The 22082-nt window shown below is 37.7% G+C and overlaps 2 protein-coding genes across 5 annotated transcripts; both read right to left on the bottom strand.

Moving 5' to 3' along the window:
• Positions 1-525: 525 nt before the first annotated feature.
• cfap97 (cilia and flagella associated protein 97) lies at positions 526-8753 on the bottom strand. Of its 4 annotated transcripts, XM_071504400.1 has the most exons (6): positions 8562-8753; positions 6662-7608; positions 5538-5818; positions 2155-2317; positions 1629-1721; positions 526-1287 (listed from the first exon to the last, which is right to left on the bottom strand). In XM_071504400.1, exons 2-6 carry the CDS (start codon positions 7581-7583, stop codon positions 1166-1168), a joined length of 1581 nt encoding a protein of 526 aa, XP_071360501.1. In that variant the 5' UTR covers positions 7584-7608; positions 8562-8753; the 3' UTR covers positions 526-1165. The 4 variants fall into 4 exon arrangements, with proteins under 4 accessions (XP_071360501.1, XP_071360500.1, XP_071360503.1 ...); XM_071504399.1 differs by having other exon boundaries at positions 526-1721; XM_071504402.1 differs by lacking the exon at positions 1629-1721.
• A 1887-nt stretch (positions 8754-10640) lies between these two features.
• Positions 10641-15821, bottom strand: ufsp2 (ufm1-specific peptidase 2). Its single transcript, XM_071505013.1, has 12 exons — positions 15715-15821; positions 15409-15499; positions 14114-14297; positions 13947-14013; positions 13522-13676; positions 13194-13386; positions 12808-12954; positions 12503-12667; positions 12236-12360; positions 12068-12144; positions 11745-11869; positions 10641-11661 (listed from the first exon to the last, which is right to left on the bottom strand). Exons 1-12 carry the CDS (start codon positions 15715-15717, stop codon positions 11575-11577), a joined length of 1419 nt encoding a protein of 472 aa, XP_071361114.1. The 5' UTR covers positions 15718-15821; the 3' UTR covers positions 10641-11574.
• Positions 15822-22082: the final 6261 nt, after the last annotated feature.

Here is a 22082-nt window from a genome sequence, read left to right as displayed (position 1 = left end):
GTAGTCATGGCAACCTGTTATCTGCAGTTACAAAGGTATTTTTCACAGCAGATATTCTGACTTGTCATAGAAGGAAAAGCCCAGTTGTTAACAAGTTCCCCGGTAGGTCATGGCAGTGTGACAGTGAACCAGCATGTACAACACCAGGAAGCTGAAATTTAAGCAGCTAAATAGAATTCAGCCATCAAACACCTGTGCTTGTCCTACTATGGCATGTCAAACTGTGTTCAGTGAAAATGCCTATTTAAAACAATACAGTTAAAATACAATAGGATTTTAATTCGAAAGATGATTTCTGTTCATCCATGTTTTGCTCTGACACCTGCACCGTCGATAAAAGACATCCAGCATAAAGTAGCAGAAGGGCTTGTACCACAGCATTTTTGGCCTTGTAAAGAACCTTTTCAAAAATATTCAACGTTATGAGTGGCACAGAAATACACTGAGTAGTTTAATGTACAGCTACTCTCCTAACCAAACAATGATTAAAGAATCATGTTTTGTGTATGTGATGTGTCCGATTGGTACAAACTGGTCACAAGGGTGTTTTCTTAGAAAAGAGTTTAGACAATGATTTAATGTCCACCATTCCCCTGTTTGAATTTGTAAACATCATACACATAACACCAAAAATCAACTTCCAAATAAAATTTTAATTTTTTAAAAACATAATTTTTTAGTCCATCACAAATTGTACAAGTGTGAGAGAAGGCGGCAAACAAAAAACTGCAGATTTAAAATAAAAAGATTTATTTGAAACTTGCGTCACTTACTGAAATGGTAAACAATGAACTGTTTATTTGTATAATTTCAACACGACTGTTGGAGAAAGGCAATATTTTCCTCAAAAATACAGCAAGATAACTGTTGTGAAGACTTAATGCAGTATTCAGAAGCCACAGTTGAACTATCCAAGTGCATTACAATAGCTTTGAGCCCAGAGAAGCATTTGCAATATTTCAGCATCAAGGAGCATAAAAATGTCTATTGTCTTTATGATCTATGATCATGACAACACAATCACTGAATAGCTGATAAAGTGAATTAAAGGTATGCTGAAAGATAAAGATCCTTTGAACTTCGTACCTTCGACACGTGACCTTTCATTAAGGGGAACCAGTGATTGGCTTCTTAGTAGATTAGATGTCTGGAAACAACAGTGCCTTTAGCACCAGGCTGCTCGGGCTGCACTCAGTTTTTTTGACCTGGGTACAGGTGTGCTGCTGGAGTCCATGGTGGAAACTGTTCTGGAGCTATGGTGGGCAGAACTGGCTGACCTGGAACCTGCTGGTGCGGATGACAGAGAGATATACTCTGATTACTGACTTACCATCACATATTCAAAGTAGATACTAAACATTTTTTTGTATTTATTTTACATGTAATATTTCAACATTTCAGCCACAACAAAAAGGTACAGTGCGGGTAAACACACACACAATCAGACACAAGCAAAATCGTGTTTAATCGTCAGTAAAGCATCTTATTGTCATTTAGCACCCTGGATCTACTATTGGCATATGATTTAAAGTACTGACTCTTGAACCCTGCAAGAATATTAAGTTCACAAAATTGGAACATCAGTGAAGAAGTTGTTACTGATCTATGTATTAGTGGGTGTTTCTTACCGGCATAAGTCATCTGCAGCTGCTTTACAGTGCCTGAAAGTCTTCTCCTTCTGTTAATTAAACCTCTGTAGCCATCTGAAGGCAGCAGGTCAGCTGTGTGATAAATATGCTTCCACTCTGAGCAGTGCTACGCAGCACAGTGCCACATGTTGATCCTCTTTGTTTATCTTGATTAAATCACCACATTCAAACAGCACCGGCCTGCAGCAAAATGACTACACACACTTCTGTTGGTGCTCTTGGGGAATCAAAACTCTCAGTGAGGGTTGGGTCCACAGGTGCTTTTATGCTGGACTACCTCACAAAATGGTTTGCCTTAAAGTGATAATCCACATCTCCTGGTCCCCATGTTTTAATCATGCACATGAAATATGGAACTCGGCAGAGAGATGGACAAGAAGGCACATGCTTTTTTTTTTATATCATGTGTAGCTGAAGACCTTGTATGAGCATCCCCATGTTATCATACTCCTTAGGGTGTATAAATTATTTAAAAGTGTTTTATATCAAGAAACAAATCACCTACCTGAGTTTGTCCTGCTGGTAGGCCTCTTTTTCTTTGAAGTGGTCTCACACATGGGGTATGAAGGAGTGCCAAGGTACCCGGCTTGGCGTTGGTAGTCTGCCATTTGCTCTGAGCGCCTCAGGCCAGGTGTAGGCTTGACAGACTCCAGTCTCTTCAGGAAAGCCTGTAAGAAACACATACATTTTTCATATGTTGAGAACCCATTCCAAGACATATTTTTTTAGTCATAATCAACTCTAAAAGAGGAGGGCATATAAAGGAGATCAGTTCAAAAGTATTCTTGGTAAAGCTATCAATCATGGTTTTAATTTTGTACATGGAGTGCTTCAATATACAGTCCTGAGCACTTTTGATGTTTAGATTCTTATCTATCACACAATGTCATCACGGTGTCTGATAACCCCAAAATTCGATCTGCAGCATGGCAATAACCCCAACCAAACAGCCAGAGTCATAAAAAACTATCCTCAGTGACAAGAAGAATAAGGAGTCTTGAAACAGTCTCAACATTGTGGAGTCAGTCTGGGATCCCACGAAGAGACAGAAGACAATGAGACAGCCTATACTGACGGAAGAAATGTGGCAAGATGTTTAGAACAACCTATCTGCCAAGTGCCTTGAAAAACTGTGCTCAAGTGTACAGAGGAGAACTGGTGCTGTTTTAAAGGCAAAGGGTTGTCACACCAAACATTGATCTGGTTTTTCTGTTTACTGCACTTTGTGAACTGATAAATAAAAAATATTCATGGCAATATTGTGAAAGAATCCCCACTTTACTTTTAGTATGTGCCTGAAAATTTTGCACAGTACTGTATATGCTCAAAAGTTCTCAGTGCCTCTGACAGTGTGTTATGCCTGAATTCAGCAAGAAAGCCTAAATATGCAGAAAGGCTCATAAGCGGAAGTATTATGTAAAAGTATTTGACTTATTGACTAATTCACTCATTTACTGAATTGCAGTATATAACACACAATAACAAGAAATGTTTATATCATTCATAAAATAAAATAAAGGGCAGAAATTAACCACAAACTAGTCCCCAATCTACAATTTCCAATTAAATTACGAAAACATAAAAAGGTACTTCACAGCATACACAACCAAACAGCATGAAGCACAACAGTGTAGGCAAGTGGCTGAATGTCATACATGCAGTCACACTCCCACATGCATGCTGTGCAAAAATCCGCCAGTAAGCAAAAACTCTATATGAAGCAATGCAACTAGCAAAAAGCTCAATAGTCAAGAGACTGTTCCACTGAAGTTCACAAATTCTCAAGAGGTCATAAAAAGATACTATGGATTTCTACAGTAATTGCAGACAGACTGGTCACCTACTGCTTTTCCAATGTGTGATTATTTTAAAATCTCTTCCCTCTATATTAACATCACTTCTTGGACAGAAAATTAAGTATATTGTGTAACTGACCAATCTTGAAATACATGGTATAACTAGTTCTACTTGTGCAGGACAAATGGGGTGTCTTACATGTGTGATGTGTGGGGTGGATACGCTGATCACACGGCAGATTCAATTACTTAGTCTACTCTAAGAATAGAGAGGGGGAACAGCACCCCTGACAATGTGGAGAGATGGAATCAAGAGGGAGAACTGTCTGTACTGCAAATGATTGGAAAATAATCCCTGATAACAATAACAATAATGAAAGTTGTCAAATCAGTAATAATAAGAAACATACAGTAAGTGACAGTAAAAGAAAATAAACTTTTCTGTATTCACTTAATAACAGTAACACACTGCTGCTGTCACTGTTGGCTGAAAATGGTTAATCCAATTTTAATTCCCTGAATCTTTTGTAAACACTGCTGTATTTTATCATTAAGTGGTAAAGCAGAGTAAATATATGAAGTGAGAGGCTGAAGCTGCAGAGGCTGAGCTGTCTTTTAATGTCACTCTGTGGTGGTGCTGCTGCTAGCCTGCCACCTGCTGCTATCTGTCCAAGTCCATCCGTGTCTGCTTTCATGCGGGACACACTCAGACTGACACTAACCCAACCCAATCAACTCGTAGCTGTCTAACTAGTATCCTTAAATATATCTATATATACACATGTTAAAATGAAAAAAAAATAATATACTGGCATAAAATTATGCTGTAATGCACACAGAGACTAAAGCTACAAAAATATGTGCATTTATTGTATGAAAGTTATGACTGATTACTCACTGTGCTTAAATTACAGATTCTCTTGGTTAATTAAAACCAATTACAAGGATGTTTCATTGAAACAATCCTCAATAGGTGATACACTGACATGCTTACATGTTTTGGTGTAAATTACTGATGCAGTAACATAGTTTAGTGGATCACGTCAACTGAATGTATCGTTGACACATCTGTCTCTGAGATTAAAGCGTTGTGTTACACGAATTATACAACAGACAGTTCAAAATTGTTAATGACAGAAGTTAATATTCAAAAAGCCAACAGCAGCTACATATTTCACTCAGATAAGAAAAGTAGAATCTCTAAAGACAAAGCAACATCACTATCACATACTACCCAGTACTAACTTAATCAATTATCTGTCATATTAGATTTTAGCATTATGAAAACTCACCACTATATATTCTCATATAACTTTTCATTAATGAGGTAATTTCACTGAGATCTACAGCTTTTTCGAAACCTGAGTACAAAAGAGAAAAAGAAAAACAAATATAGCCAGATACAGCAAAAGGATAAACACACACAATAAACACAATCAGTTACAACAAAAAAGACATCAGAGTCAATCATAGACATTATTAAATACTACAGATTTGAAGTTGAAACATTTGAAATCCGACAAACATGAGACTTTTAAGTCTTTCTCTATAATTCATTCCAAAGGTGCAAAGTAGTGGAATGTGATCTTCCCTTCCCTTTGCAGCAGACCTTTCTGAATGAAACTGAATGTAGTTCTTCCCTTGCTGCTAGTAAGGACTAGTCTATTTTTTTAATATAGTACACAATGTGTCAAAGGTCCAATCTGAAAATTGCCCTCAGTCAATATAGTCGGTTTACTACTTAGGCACAGGAGCCACCTAAACACTCAAAGCACACATTTAGTCTCACACTGGCCTCAGATTTGATGTCAAAGCTGTATACCAAAGGCAATCAAAACCATGACCTCCCTATCACCTTTCACTGATTACATACTACCCAACTGATGTCTGCTGATGATCCCAGGAAACCTAATTCTAATATAGGAAATAAATAAATATGAAAAAGTACAAATAATGCTGAATACATAAACTGCACAATGATTTTTCAACCAGATGTTGCCATGAATGGTAATATACTATCATGGAGATTGATTAATGCTAAAAATAAGTAAATCATCAAGTATCAAGTTGCAACTGAAGCAGCAAAACTCACCAGGTTCTCCCTCTCAATGCGTTGCTGTTCCCGCTGCCTGCTGAGTGCACTGTGAGAGAGGCGAATGAGAGGCGAGTTACTGGCCATATTGGTTTTCTTCCCAGCTGCACTTTCTGGTCTGGGCCCTGGAGAAAGGCGTGACAGCTCCCTAAGAAGTCGCTGGTTCTCTCGATCTATACGACGGACCTCATCGTTGGTGAATGAGTAGTTCTTCCTGTTTCTTCCTCCAGGACAGTGGAAGACCAGTTTACCTCCAAGCTGACTCTCTGAACTGAGAGAGCCTGAGTGATGAAAAGGACAACGGTTACAGTATCTTTATCTGCCCTTAGAAGAGTTATTGTGTTTTATGCAATGTTGAAATGGTCCTTTGATTCAAGAGTGAATCAAGTGTAGTAGTGACCTAAAATCCAAACAGTGTTTCATAATAAACAACTACAGCGTAGAACTTAATGTAAAGCAAAATTTTACTCAAAGTCAAAGATGTTTGTGTGCATAATGGTATTCGGGTACATTACCATTAGCTATTCAAAAAGACAGATTCAGTGATCTCCCAGAAGAGAAAAGCTTTTTGTGATTTAGGTGAGCTTGAAGATGACGTCTATTGGTTGTTTTATCACTGTTGATTTAAAGGCAGTGTTTTTAGTAAAATGTACATAATTTCTAATGAGTTCTTCTGGATGGATGATTATGAAAAACATGAGCCGTGTTCAAGAAAGGGAACCTTTTTGTGGAAAATTATACTTGTTCAGTTTGGTACAGAAAACAAAGTTCTTTATTTGCAGTGTAATGGTGTTAAATTTAAGAAATTGTTTTCTTGCTTTACAAATATTCAAACATTGCAGTGGTATTTCTCATGTCATATAATTCAATGTGTGCTGGACATGTGTATGTGCATAATACAGTAAATAAGATAAATAACTAATTACACTCAAAACTAAACAAGCACTTAAAGTACAGAGCACTGGTTCCTAATCTAGGAGTCACAACCACCTTCAACAGGTGCATATTTTTTTCTCTAATTTCTTTCCATTTTTTTTCTTTAAAATTCTGAATAGTTTTGTTTTCCATGAGCCAAAAAGGCTGGGAACTACTGGTAATAGTATAGAAATAACAGCTTTACTCACTCTCATCCACATCCTTATCTGAGTCCTCATCCTGATGTATATTGCTGAGGCCACTGGAGGGCACACTCTCATGCTGCTGCTCTTTAAGGCCTCCCTCTTCAGCCTCTGTGTGGTTCAGGTCCAGCGACTGCAGAGGGCTGATGTCAGGAGAGGAGAGGGGGCTCACATCTGTCACTGTATCATCTGACTCCTCTGCATGGCTGGCAGGCAAATCCTGAGATCCTGCTGAGCCCACTCTGGCCCCTCTCTCTCCAGGGGATAAAGAAGACTTCTTGGGTTTGGGAAGGGTGGGGGACCCTAAACTGCTTCTCCCACTGCTACTGCTAGAAGAGCTTTCTGAGTCTGCATCTACACCTACCTTGGTTGAAGTGGGGCGTGAACTTCTCGTGTGCCTATTTCTAATCAGTTTTTTAGGCGATTGTTTATTTCTCCTTTTCGAGTGTTTGGCACTGGAGAGTGATTCTTCTTCTTCAGTCTCATTGGGGCTCTGATTGTACACATCCTTATCATGGATCTCCCCTCCCTTAGCCAACAAAGCCATAAATATCCCACTGGACCTTTTAGAGTGCAAATTGTAATCATCCTCACTATCACTGCTATTATTGATGACTTTATCTGATGTAGAGGCAACAGATGACACGTTGGATGCCCTGCTCCTCTCTTCTTCCTTTGATTGGTAGCTGTTCTCTTTCCTTTCCACCCAGCTTCTGTTTTTGTTCACTTTCTTCAGGTGTTTATTTGCCCCATCAGTCCTGGGGGACAAACCATCTTTTGTTTTGTCAGTCTGTTTTGCATGAAGCCTCTCGTGTGCTGGTGGGCTCTCCAATTTTTTTCCTCTATCCCTGCTGATTCCACCATCATCACAGTCACTATCAAAAAACGAATGATCCACTTCACCGTCTAGTTCACTGGGGTTGAACATGACAGTCTGGCCTTGCACACGGAACCTGTAGAATAGTATAAGATTGAGATCATTCAATCATTAAAAGAAAGCTACATTACAGCTAACCACTCTGTGTTTCAGAGATTAAATGCTTTTTTCTTTTACCAAGCCACTGCATTCTGTTGCAATCTGTTAGCAAACTGGAGAAACTTTATTTAGTTGTGTATTCAATCCAGTGAAAAAAATCAAGTCTGCATTAAATGTAAGGTATCAGGCTAGACTTTTCAAGATGCACTTAAAACCTGCGTTATTGCACAACAATTATATAACATCAGCAAGAAATGATTTCAGACTTGATGCAGATCTTCTCTGTGACATGCTAGCTAACAGTATTAGTCAATTAACCAGTTAGCTGATCAATAGAAAGTTAATCTTTCTCTCTTTTGTAGGGTGCATCAAGAAAGACATACTCCATAGAGATCTCAAGCAGAATTTGCACACTTTCAAGACATATATGGAAACCAGTGGCTGCAGGAAACATACAAACATCCTCACAAATGAAAACATAAAACTCTTTGAGATGCATTTTAAAATGGTGAACAAAAATGCATGATAGTATACTGTGCATGATTTGTAGTTGAGGAGCTAAAACCTGCAAAGACAATGACATGGCTACTTTAAGGTATGTCTCATAAAAAGTGAAATACTAATGAATAAACGCATCGTTATTAGTTATATACCAACACTTTACGCATACGGCTATAGCATTACAAGCAAAGTTAGCATGGGATTTGGACAGATACAGCCATGGTAATGATAAATTACGGTCAATAAAGACACTATTCTCCACGTAGTTCATAACAGTTAACCCTTTAAAAACACCATGAAGACAAAGCATCATTTAATTTTCTACCTCATATTGTATACTTCGAGGTCGATCGCTGGCTAGCCTTACTAACTTACTTCAACTATATGTTTAGGTTAGCTAACTTTAGCTGTATGGCAACCACATCTTACCTCTCGAAGGGTCGCACGACAAACGGTATTTCACGTTACAGGTGCTCTTGGTTCTTTAAAGAAGATTTATTCACCTGAGAAGACGAATAAACAAACCGCAAAACCTGCATGCAAAGCCAAATCTTCTTTAGCGTGCTTCTATAGCTGGATGCCGTGAGCTTGACATGGTGCCTAGTTACTACGTAACGTCACTTCCTGGCAACGGTTGCTCTGCAGCAGCGTTGCGCCCTTTTTATATACATTCTATGGTTGCCCCTAACATTTTGTTTAATAAAATTCAAAAGTGAATACTACTACTACTACTACTACAACTACTGCTTCTGCTAATAATAATAATAATAATGATAATGATAATGATAATGATAATGATAATGATAATGATAATAATAATAATACAATAAAAGTGTACACAAGTGCCCAATTTTATTACAATATTTGGTCATTTAATTGCATTACCATATCAGAACCCAGATAGAAATGGGTTAAAAAGAACTCATCCAAACAGCAAGAAATATATTCCATATATAAACATATGATAATTGAGCTTTAAATTTTCAGCTAAAATTATTTTTCCTTGTGTCCACACTGTTTTCACAAAAATACATATATTGTGTAATGTTTAACTTAATTTCACATTCAATTTCCCAGATAGTTTCTTAGTCGAATCTTTTGTCAGACTAACAAAAAACACAACGAGCCAACATACATTACAACATTATGAGTTAATTTGGTGACTCAGCTTAACAGTCTTAATAACTGTATTTATTTATTCATGATTTTTTTTTTTTATGAGAGATTCTCAAGTGACAGGTATCAATATATGAACACAATGTGGCTACTAAGCAGCTTTTTTTTTTTTTTTTTTACAAAGTACCAAATTAAACTTCAGACTGCAGTGATTTGATGTTGCAGTCAAAAGCAAACAAATATAAATCTATGAAACATATTGAGGAACAGAAGCTGTAGAGGAATAGAGGGGAGGTCATTTTATTTTTTCCTTGGGGATCTATTATGCCAAAGCAACTGCTCCCCCTAGTGCATCTCCATTAACAAGAAAGGGGATTATCTGGAGGCGCGTCCCCTGAAATTACAATTTGTCATGGGTTTTCTCTTAATAACATAGTTAGACCTAGAAGTGACACGCACTAATGAAATGCCGATGTCCTAGCACAATAGTACTTGGGGGAATCTATCGTATAAACCTGTGTCTGGTCACTGTCATTGAATTTACATTCCAATGCAGGATGGGAGATGGGGATTGAATGGGGGTATTTCTGTGACAGTCCCATATTTATACAATCAACCCATGGATAGTAAATCACAAAGAGTCACAAAAGTTTTAAAAGATTTTTTTTTTTTTTTTTTCATAAAATACACATTTCTTTAATGTCTGCTGGTGAGAGGAGAAAATCAGCCATCTGACAACTGACTGGTTGTGAAAACTCAATTACAGGGAGTGATTGTTTTCCATTAATGGGCTGTGTCACAAGTAGATCTCTGAGTGGGACCACAGCAAAATAAAAATTGCTGTAATGTCACTATAATTTATTAACTTGCAAATAATTCAATTACAGAACACATGAGTATGGATTCCTCCTCACTATTAGCTCCCCTCATACAGGCTACAGGTTTTCAAACAAATACAAATCCATAATCCATAAAGCAAATCCATAATCCGTGTGTGTGTACATATACACACACTATACAGTATATACACTATACAGTAAATTTTTTAATTTCATCCTCAGTTTTCCTTTGTTCTTACAGAAAAACTATCTGCATTTATTTTTGGTTGATTAATCGTTTTCAGTGTAAAAATGTACAAATGCTCTGACTGATAGCATTATAAATAAATATATATATATATATAATAGTCACATTCATCGATCATGAACCTTGTCTATTGTGTTTTGTCTCTTTTTTTTTTATTTGCAAATGAATTAGACTGAAATACAAGTATAGGGAGGCGGAGAGTCTGCAACCATAACTGTACAGAAGCACACAAAAAGAACAATTACACTTAATGGATAGTGAAAAGTCAACCAGATGAGCTGATAAACAAAGGATCGACAAGGCTTAAGATCTGCAATCACAATATTATCATATGTGCATTATAAACACGATATCCACAGTTCATTTTTTAAGTATTACTGCATTGTCAATACAGATATATCAAGGCACACCGAGTAGTAGATACCTGAAGACCTTTCACCTCTTATCCATCAGGCTTAAATTCTGTCTTGTCTATGAAATAGTCAATGGAATTATTAAACTGTGAAAAAGGGCATTACAATTTCCCACAGCAGAAATTAATGTCTTCATAGATTTCTTGTTTTATCCTACAGTCCAAAACCCCAAAACTTTCAATTTACCATCGTAAACGGCAAAGAAAAGCATAAAATCTCCACAGCAGAAATCACTGAGTATGACATTTTTACCCGAAAACGATTAATCAACCAAAAATAAATGCTGATATCTTTTCTGGAACTTTAGAACGTTTCAAAAAAGAACAAAGGAAAACTGAGGATAAAATCAAATATACTGTACAATTTAATCCTTTGTAAATTAATTTGTAAATCAGTCATATGTTACAGTAGAAAAGGTGTCCTTCAGCTGGTGTTCATATCATTCAGATGCAGAAGGCCATGTTTTGCATCAGCCATGGCAGGTTGTTTGTCTACCGGTAACATAAAGCAATGACAAAACTTTGTTGACCTTGATGCATTGTATTTCTCTTCAAAATAAAATTAGCCTACTTAGAATAAATTTTATTAGCCTTTGTCATATTGAACAATAGCAAATAAGGAGGTACAGACATGATTAATTTCTCTGTGTCTCGAGTTGTGTCTTTCTTGCCAAGATAATAATTTCTGTAGGACTTAACCAAAACACCATGAGTAAATTAAAAGAATTTAACATTGCTACAGGAATTGGACACATTCCTATAAAACTCCTCAGGTTTCCATTAGCTTTACTGATAACAAACATTGTCCATCCAAAAGGCTGTGAGAGCTCAGATGATCTTTGGCTTCTGAGGCAGGCAGAGATTATAATACGCAGTTTGATCCCAAAAATCTGGTCCTTTCCAGCCACACCAGCCCTGAGAAAGATAAAATATACACCAAGGTCAACACTGTATATGAAAAGTTTTACTCGACAGAGAGAAATGCAGCCAACAGTCACCTTGTCTGTGATGACCTGTAGGTCCTCTGCTCCTGTGTAATGTGGATCAAGGATGAGATAGCGAATCTGCCCAGTGGTCTCACTCCATGCCACACCCAGAATAGTGTGAGCTAAAACTCCCCCTCCTGAAAACACAGGACCAATTTTTTATAACTTAAGGTGGCCTGACCCTTTAGTTTGCATCTAGGTCACAGATTATGTTTGTTGCTACTGTATATCTTACAAAAGATATATACAGTGTTGTTATGGTTAAATAAAAAAATGTTGTGCAAGTTTAATTAAAGCCAAAAATGCATGCACTAATAATCTGAGATTCAACTCACCAATCATGATGGGGGTCCCTTCAGTAAGGAAGTGATTGGCCAGTTCTCTGCCTTTGGATGCCAACTCAGACCCTTGACTGAAACGCACACAAACGAGCCATCAGATAAAGCCAAAACCTCCACATGAATATTACCGTACACAAGGTGCTATCAGATATGTAATCATACCTAACAAACATGATCTTGGAAGTGACCCCCAGTAGCTGGTTCAGAACAGCCTGAACCTCAATAGATCCGATCCACTGGCGGGATCCCACAAAGGATGGCTGCTTGTCTCCAACATCCACTAAAGCCTGGAATACAGTGACCCAAATAGAAGCAGGCATCTTGGACATTATTGATATTAAAATTTTAAAAAACAAAAAAAAAAACAAAAAAAAAACAAATACCTGTACATCTTCTAGTGCATTGCATTTGTATTTACAGACGTAATACCTGTTGGATCTCTTTGTGAGTGGGCACAGGCCGCTCTACATAGCCTTGCTGCTGGAACCAGGAGCAGATGGTCTGCAGGGAGCGATAAGCACAGCCCCAACCATTGTCATCCATACGATCCTGCATGTAGTGATGATAACTGTAGATCCCCTGGACCAAGTATGCCTTGAAAAAAAAAAAAAAAAAACATAAGACAGACAAATGAAGGTTACTATTCCTTGCACATTCCTTGAAAACATCTCGGTATCAATCTTCCAAAGAGGAGATAAAAGTGTAACAGACTTCAATACGGTAATTAGCCATACCTTTCCATCATCCAGGGTAGGATGTGTGAGGACCAGATGAGGGTTTCGGAGATAACCATCTCTGTAGGGCTCATTGGGAAAGTGGTACGCATTGGCTCTTCTAAAATAAGGCCTGTCATCTGGTAGCTCAAACTGTTGATGCAATTCCTACAAACAGAGATTTTGTGCAAAATAAAAAGTAGAGTGTTTCGTAAGTACAAAATGTTGGATCCAATGCCTGCTTGATAAAGCTAGAGGATGAAATGTTGGACTTTCTGAAAATCAGTATTCCCTCCGATTCTGTGTGTTGTTTGAGTGATAAAGATGCTGCCAAAGCTCAACCCTAATATCAGCAGATTTACATTTTGCTTGTCAGGTCATAAAGAAGCTCAGTCTGAGGTGCTCACCTTACGCTGTGTCTCTAGTTGGCTGTCAGGCACTCCTGCTGGGTAAACCACAGTCACCAGTCCTTTTGGCTCAGGAAGAAGAAAGTGGAGCGGTTCAGGCACCAGCAGTGTGGTTCCTTTCATGTGTTGCAAGGTCACTTTCTCCATCTCACACAGCTGATGAGTTAGTGCCTCCACCAGGCGCTCACAGGCACTGCAACACCAGAATAAAAATCTTTCACACTGAGAGACAAGCTTCATTGAGGAGTACCGTCTGGTAATGAGTCCACTGACATACTGTGTTTACAGAGTCTGATCCGTGGTTCAGATTTTTAAAAATAAAACATACTCCTTGATTGTGTCGTTGCCGCTGGTACGAACAACACAGTCTATGGGCAAAGTTGTAGACAGGAAGTGGGAGCTCTGGACTGTTCTGCTGAGGATGGGAGCTGAGAGAGGGCCTGGCTTTGTCACCTCCATCATCAAGTGAAGGTTTATGACACTCTAAATGACAAGCACAAGTATAGTGGCATAAACACACAACATAAAGACGGTAAGTCATTGCTAAAAATTACAGCTTACACTGTATCAATGTGGAAAACTGCTAAATTGCTACAGATAATTGATACCTTTTGGTACACATGATGAAGAACGCAAAAGTAAGTATGTTGCACTGTTCCTGCAACATTTCTGACCGCCCACTGAGGCAAACATTACAAAAATTACTATTTCTGTCCTGGCACTCCCACATCCATCTCCACATTAGAAACTTACCGCAGCTGAACTTTTTTTGTTTTTCTTTTTTCCAGACTTCTTGCCAAAGCTTTCCTGTTCATCTGTCCTGCAGTCAATAAAAAATGTTATTTACTATTCAGCTTACCAAAAGAGGAAAAAAAAAACAGACTTGTCCAGGAGATCAACAAAACATGAAACTGACTCACTGTATCCACTGATGTATACCTTCACACAGTGTGTTTGGTGTTATTTCTTCAGGTGTTGCATTAACACCTTTGTTTGGCCACATAATAACAGGACTGTCACAGACTGTGAAAACGCAGGATTCAGACTTCACCTGAGAACGGAGGGTCTCAAATGTTCCTGAGATCACCTTGTGCATCAACAGCACTGACAGAGGACACAGAAACAGACAATATTAGTTACTACTACTCACATACTTTTGGTTTGAGGCTGTTGGTTTGGGCCTGGCTCCTCAGTTAATTTAAGGGAAATCTTAATACTACAGCATACAATGATATTTAGACAGTGGTATGTGCTTCTGACTTTGAGGCAACAGTTTTAATGAAGACATTTCTCGTTTCAGTATAACAATGCCCTCGTGTATAAAATCAGGTCCATGAGGAAATGGTGTCCTGAGTGTGGTGTGGAGGAACTTGGGTGACCTGCACAGAGCACCAACCTCAACTTCATCCAACAACGAAATGTAAAGCCAACCACAAACCAGACCTAATATCCCAACATCAACGCATGAAATCAGTGAATGAGGACAGCCAGGTTTTAAAATCCTGTGGAGAGGCTTCCTATTGAGCGTGGAGGCTGATGTAGCAACACATTACAGCCCATGGTTTTGAAACGAGATGTTCAACATTCACAGTTGTTAAGACAAGACAAGCTCTGAAAAATGTTACATTTAGAGACTGTAAGCTAATGTACACTGGTGGAAAGTAACTAAGAGGAAAAATGATCCAAAATCTCACCAAATAAATGATTAGAGAGAAATCCATATATGTGTAGCTGAACTTTTTCTTCTTTCCTCCCCAATTAATCATCTCATGACCTCTCAGATTTATTGATCCCCGAACACTGGGCTACACAACCTAACTGTACATTTAGTTTTGAACAGTGAAATGCTGCTTATTCATTGATGCATCAGGATTAACTATGAAATTATTTCAGGCAGAATCAGATTTCAGTCACAGGGACTAAACAAATACTGCTACTCTGATACTTTAAGTATACTTTACTGGTAATACTCCTGTTCTTCTCCTGTATGGCATCTTCTACGTGTAATGGAGTATTTATAGTTGCATTGGCAGCTTTAGTAAAGGATTTGAATACTTCTTCCTCCACTGATAATGCCGCTCCCATGCAGTGACTGATTTTTTACAGCATCCCACAAGAAGAAAGCTGCAGGGAAGTGAACCCCAACATAGAAAACACGAGAAACCCACGTCTAAATAAAGCATATTGTTTGTAATAGTCCATGAACATGCAGTACCGTCTGTGCTGTCCAGCTGACATTTGAGCTCAAGCCTCCCTCTGACCCGAAGGATGGTCCCAGTGTAGGAGGGATGTGAGTTAACAAAAACCTGAGGGAACACAGGACACGTTAGTAGCCTGAGAGGCAACCAGCTGACATTGTTAATAACAGTTACCTACATTATGTCGTGCTCCTTTTTATTGCTAAAGAAGAGCTGAGGAGCCGCCGTCAGCTGGTAGTTATTTACTAGCATCAACTAATAGCAAGCTGTGGGTAACATTAAGTCATATTATATCAAACTAGCTAATTTATCAGGAAACTTACCATGATGGAGTTCAGTCAACTAATGTAAAACTACTGTCTACGTACTGGAGGCTGACATGTCTGTTGTACGTGTCTCTGGCTGCTGCATCCTATTGGACCACACTGACCCCACCCACTGATGTTGCATTCAGGGTAACTCGTAATTTTAGAAATTTCCCCCGGATAACAGAAATGATTAAAACTGTGCTTCTCAGCCTTTTTAAGGGCCCTTTCCATGTCGGGGGCCTGGATACTTAGTTATAGTTGTCTTACTTATGGTCATGACGTGACATATTGGGTGTCCATGAAGACTTGTGAGCAGTTCATCCAATTAGGTATATTTTTACTCCTCGGATTCTTTCAGTAGAAGAGTTTTTGAGGCCTGAGGAGGTAGCCGTTATTTCACAAGACAAAATAAATAAATAAATAAATAAATAAATAAATAAATAAATAAATAAATAAAATACAGTATAATCTGAAAAAATAGACACAATTTTGTGTAACAGATTTTTCTTTCTCTCTGGGCTGCACAGCAGTTACCCTACTGTAGACACCAGAGAGTCAAAATTCTCCAGTCACACTGCTCATTGCTAATGAGTGTCATGTAATCTCTCCTGTGCTGTTTGTACAGTATTAAGTGTGTTGGGCCTTAGTGAGGCATACTATATCTAATTATTCCAGCATCAGTGCCCATGTCACCCATCTTATGCAACACTTCAAAACATGCATCAACATTCTTGCATTTTATCTTTTTGTTTAACTATTTGTTTGATTTTTTATTATCTTTTTTGCAAGGACAAATAATTCAGTGGGAGTTCAAATAATCACGTTTAATACATAGCAAAACAGTAACCTGTTTCTTCATGCATTGCCTGTTTGCCACAGGCCATTACATGGCAGTCATGCATATAGGCCAAGTAGGATGGGTGGACACACAGTTAGAGATACTGTACTGTATGTAGTTATTCTGCATGTAGAAGAGGATGCTTTTTATCTATTTGAAAAACTCTATCAAAACTATCTATCCATCTATTTGGACTCTGTTTGAACTGATAACAGTACACATTTATCTCTTAAATGAAGGGACCTACACTACAGGCCATTTACACCTTCAAGTGTTAAAACCTATTAAATATTCTTACTCATTATGGCAGAGTCAAATAAAGCAAATGTCAGGAGGCAAAGTTTTAGGTCAGTGATATTTTGTTCCAACACTGCTTCTGGAAAAAATCATCAAGGGTTTGTTAGGATTAGTGGTAAAAGGAGTTGGCATGGTTTCTCTCATATTCTAAGCATTCAAAATCAATCATCTAAAAAATGTTTGATGATTGTTGGGGGGAAAGAAAATACATAAACACACTTAAAGGTCTAATCTTCCTTCATTGGGAAAACAGTTGTGGAAATCACAGTTAATTTTGAGATGAGTTTATCTGATATACCAATTAGTTTTGTGGACCAGTTTCTTTATTTCCAAGAGTACATAAATGCAACATTACCAAGGAAGATTTGATGTTAGAATCTATAACAGGGCTTGAATGAATGTGCCTAAATGTTGCAATTTGCCAAAAAAAAAAACCCTTTCTTCTCGTGAAACTGAGTGTATATACATTGTAAGTGTCTGAGGTCATGGCTGTTAAGTTCCTGTGGACTTAGTGTTCTGGACTTGATTTGTGAAGAGATTAGCTATCTCTCTGCGTATCATAAACAGAGAGTTGGGCTCTTTGGAAGAGAGCGTGCAAGGACTGAATAAATGGCAGGGGCCGAAACTCACATTATAAATGTACATTCATCATATGGACAAAGTCTAAGTTTATCTTTGGATTCATTTGGTGTAATATTTGTGAAAAATGATTGATGGCAGGATGTAGCAATGCAAATGAGAGTAGTCTGAATTACAAATAATATTAGAGTAAGTGTGATGGCAAATTTGAAGTGGACTATTATTAGAGACAACTCACTTCAGTTTTTACTAATTTTACAAATTTAACCTATTTTTACCTATTAGGTTCTACAATTTGATGGTCACTGACAGTCAATGAAAGCATCTTGAACTAATGCTTTTTTGTTTGTGTCCCCAAAATTATACAGAATACAGAATACAGGCCGGGGATTACAGAGGTTTGATATAATTTAAGATCTCATTAAAACAAGGTCTTTTTAGGGACAGGTTTATAATTTTTCATGTCTGTCGTTTTAGTGTTCACTCCCATATGAACATTAAAACAGATTTCTCTTGCTGTAATCATTCCTCCTGTTCAAACTGGCCATTAAAAAATTCCTTCTTAATGCACTGTGAATGTAAGTGATAGGAGAGTGCTTCTCATGTGCAAAACTTTATTCCAAAGTTTATCTGAAGATGACAGGAACTTTCAGTGATATGTGTTAGAAAAACACAAGAGGGCATCGTCAAAAGTTTCAGTCTTTTGGTGCAAAATTCCCTTGTTTAGTTATTATCCCTCCACTGCTGCAGAAAAAGGACACAGGGAAACACAAAGAGGGAAATTTATATATGAAAAAGACAGTTAGTTTGTAAGATATTCACTTGATTTGGTTAAGTCAGACTGCTGAGGCCTCATATTTACTTCAGATAAACTTTGTAATACATTTTTTAGCTCAAAAACATGACTGTGGTTTTTGTCTCCCATTAGAATAGAGATAGTTAAATGGCCAGTTTGAACAGGGGGAATAAATACATCACGCAAAGCTTGTTTTAACATTCATATCCTTTAAGTAATATTAAGCCACACATTTTCTCAAGCAATGAGAAAAGATGAATTCATGTGCCTTGTTGTAGTCTTATTCTAGCTTCTAGCTCGCATTGGGATCATGTTTGCGTTCCAAGGTTACACCGATAAAACAAACTGCTGTTGGTCTCTTTCTGTATGTCTACAGGTCTTTCACATTTAAAATAAGAGTCTGATGCATGTAAATGTCTTCCTCCATTAAGGGTTAAGGTTATGCTACCCTAACAACATTTCAAAGTTCAATGTCAGCTGTGCTGTACAGTCAGTAAAAATATCAGTTTTATATCAGATTTTTCCAGGCTCCTGAAAGTTGTATATATGAAATCATCATGCTTTTTCCTAAAAGAATATTATTATACACAAGTAATTTAACACAAAGACACATCCGAGGCAGGACAAGGAAAGAGAGAAAAACAAAACACTGAAAGGAAAAAAACAAAACAAGAAATACAGATACACTCATGTAATTTACAGGAGGCACTGGAGTAAAATTGAATGGATGCATTTAGATTTTCTTATTGTACAATGCATGCATAAAAAAGTATGTGTGCGTGAGGGTGTGTATGTTTTGTGTGTGAGGATATAGGGGGAAGAAGGTGAAAAAAAAAATTGCATGTACATCATACAGCATGCCTGCTATTTAAATTTGTATTGTTTTTCTTTTCATTAAATAATGCCATCTTCTTCACAAACAGCAGGGAACTTGGGGGTAATTAACTGTAAAAACTGGAACAGTGTGGTCCATCGAAATATCTTGATTTAACATCCACATCTTTTGCCTCTGGATATCAAATGACCTTAGCTTCACATCATTGGTCTCCCACTGAGGCATTCCCCATTGCTAATAGGTTCACCCCGGGACAACCTCTGACAGACAAATAGATGAAGGAAACAGAAAAGAAGTTCAACATTTTGCCTGATTAAACCATTGGAATGAAACTATGTACATTTACCCCAATACAATATAAAATATAAAACATTGCACAACTAAAGTTAGGCTACTAGTCATATCAAAGATTATGCGTTCATGTACTATAATCAGTTTATACAATATGATGCACTTTTACGAATCAGCCTTCCCAGCAACAAAATGCTGCATGCACACTAATGCATCAATAATGATAATAATAATAATCCAATAAAACAATGTATAATTTCACTGGGAGGTGCAATTATTCTGCATAAAGAGTGTTTTTACTTTTACCTTTTGCTGATAGTAGTTGTGTGCTTTTGCTTAATACATGACTTTTAGTTGTAACAGAGTAGTATTTTAGATTGTAGCACACAAAGAAACACAAAATGAGTACAAGGAAACTAAAAATGATTACAAAAATACAAAAAACAAGTACAGGGACATACAAAACGATCATAAAGATACTCAAAATGACTACAAAGAGACACAAACCCACAAGGAGATAAAAATGACTACAAAGAGATATAAAATGTCTACAGAGAGACACAAATTGTGATTTATAGACATTTTGTGTCTCTTGCAGTCTGGGGGTCTTCATAATAGAGGGGTGCAGGGCCTTTCACCTGTCTGTGCAGGGGCCCATTTTCTCCTAATCTGTCCATCAGTCATATTTACTGCCTTTTCTGCTTCCTTACTGAAATGTTCTTTGAGGACTAAGAGAGAGAGAAATGAGAAGTGACCTGTGCTCAGTCCTGTCTGCAGTGTGGGCCACAACTCCTCATTTTGTAGGACAGATGCTTCAGAGCTCATCGTCTTGTCCTTCAGCTCCAGTTGTACCATAGTCTTCACCTCTGAAAGAGTATGACAATAAAACAAAGCACAAAGCAACACAAAGCCAAGACTACGACTTCAAGACTTTTCAGTCCTTAATCTTAATTCACTGTCTCACCTTGGCACAGATCAGAAGGTCCATATTGTAGATAATCATGACAAAGAGGTTTGTTCATGTCAGTGCAGCTGGTGCTACCTCCTGGTGAGAGGCGGCAACAGCAGCTGTCACCTCTGTAGTAGCAGATGTGTCACTGAGACCTGAGGATGGCCTGTAGAATATGTGCATATGTGCACATTTGCATTTGCTTCTTGTCAAATTGAAAAGATTTTTTTTTTTTATTCATCTCCAAATTAAAATCAACTTGTCACTGATCTAGTTTCAGCTGGCTACAGTTTTCAAAAAAGCAAAGACGACAGCAGGGGTCATGTGGATCTGAGCCACAGACACAGACACATAGGAGTTGTTGATTTTCTATGTTATAATCTTATTATTTTAGTCTGTTCTGTACACGTGAGCTGTAAATGTGTACAGAGTTTTGTCTTATCTTATTTGAGGATCTAAGGATTGGGGGTGTTGTATGCTGTACAGAGGTAAATCTGTGTTATTGGGCTCTTTCAACAAAACTGACTGCCTAACTCATCTTATTTATTTGGTTTACATCAGCATGTGCTTTTAAGTAAATGTGCTTGTAAAAAGAATGCGTCCCCTTTAATTTGCTCTTCAAAAATATCAGCTCAGTGAGCTGGCCTTTAAAAGTAGACTTGATTGACAGGGCCATACATTTGGATACAGTAAAACTAGCCCTCTCATTTCCTCTAAAGACAATGAGATCAAAACAGGCTAAATAACCATATGATTGTGGTCATCGTTACTCATCTGAATTGTGATTAGTATTCAGAAGGTTCTGCTCAGGTCAGAACATATATGATATCTACAAAATATCTTAGACTGAAGAATAAATCCAATAAGATAGACAAGTATGAACATAACACACCATAAAAGATAAAATAACGTAACGTATATAAAATGAATAACACAATGGTCCTGTCCACACCTGGGGCCAAATCATAGGGTTCCCTCTTTAGTCTCTAACCTATTGCTAGAGACCTGGCCTTTTGTTTTTATGTGGTATAGTGGCATCCTGGGCCTTGTTGCTGACAGACAGCCAATGTAAGCAGTGTGCCAGTCCAGAGTTATCCTTCAAGAAATGACTCCAACTCCCAAGTGACAAGGCTGTTCATTATTTAAGCTCTGAAATGGATTTATTATGTTAGTCAATGAAATCTTTTTTCAGACCAAACAAGCCCAATAAGCAATGTTGGAGACATCTCTTGTGTCTGTGTATTTATGGTTCTTTATATGTGCAGCCCATGTCAGGTTTACCACGCGTGGAGTAATGTGAAAAATGGAGTCTGTAGCACAGGTGCAACAGGCCGGCTAATGATGCATGGATGCTGGGGAGATCTCACGGTTTTGGCCACTCGGCCATCATATCATCACAATTTTGTTTGTAATATAGAAGTAATTTACAGTAAATTGGACCCTTAATTAAACGGGAACTTCACCCAACAGTGAAGTCCATGCTGTTCACTTCTGGTCAGGATAATCGCTATAATCAGTGTTGTAGCCTAAAGCTAATTTTTGTACACGAATTTTGACATGAGACATGCTAATATTGGGATAAATTTGTTTATTGATTATTTATTCGTTTATTTATCAGAGCACATTGATCAGTGTTTCTGTAAATGTTCCTTGGTTAGCTAGTCAGTGTTTTTTTTTTCAACTGGCCAAGCTTTCTGGCAAGATATTCTAAAACCAATGAAGTGACTCTTGAAGACAGGGGAAAATGCCAAAGGGACAACATCATCAATCTTAAACACCAGACAGGCATCAATTTACA

This window comes from Trachinotus anak, unplaced genomic scaffold (assembly GCF_046630095.1).
Source record: "Trachinotus anak isolate AG129_WGS33_773 ecotype Australia unplaced genomic scaffold, CSIRO_AGI_Tana_v1 ptg000019l, whole genome shotgun sequence".
Classification (NCBI taxonomy): domain Eukaryota; kingdom Metazoa; phylum Chordata; class Actinopteri; order Carangiformes; family Carangidae; genus Trachinotus; species Trachinotus anak.
Note: the sequence above shows the minus strand (reverse complement) of the source record. Positions and strands in the feature narration are given on the sequence as shown.

What these genes read in the sequence shown, in the direction of transcription:
- cfap97 (XM_071504399.1), bottom strand. Translation starts at nt 7,583, where the DNA reads ATGTTCAACCCCAGTGAACTAGACGGTGAAGTGGATCATTCGTTTTTT. An exon ending in AGATAAGGATGTGGATGAGA is followed by an intron (nt 5,819 to 6,661) that starts GTGAGTAAAGCT and finishes TTCATCACTCAG; the next exon opens with GCTCTCTCAGTTCAGAGAGT. An exon ending in TACCAGCAGGACAAACTCAG is followed by an intron (nt 1,722 to 2,154) that starts GTAGGTGATTTG and finishes TTTATCACACAG; the next exon opens with CTGACCTGCTGCCTTCAGAT.
- ufsp2 (XM_071505013.1), bottom strand. An exon ending in AACTAGAGACACAGCGTAAG is followed by an intron (nt 12,955 to 13,193) that starts GTGAGCACCTCA and finishes CTCTGTTTGTAG; the next exon opens with GAATTGCATCAACAGTTTGA. An exon ending in AGGGACCCCCATCATGATTG is followed by an intron (nt 11,870 to 12,067) that starts GTGAGTTGAATC and finishes CTGTGTTTTCAG; the next exon opens with GAGGGGGAGTTTTAGCTCAC.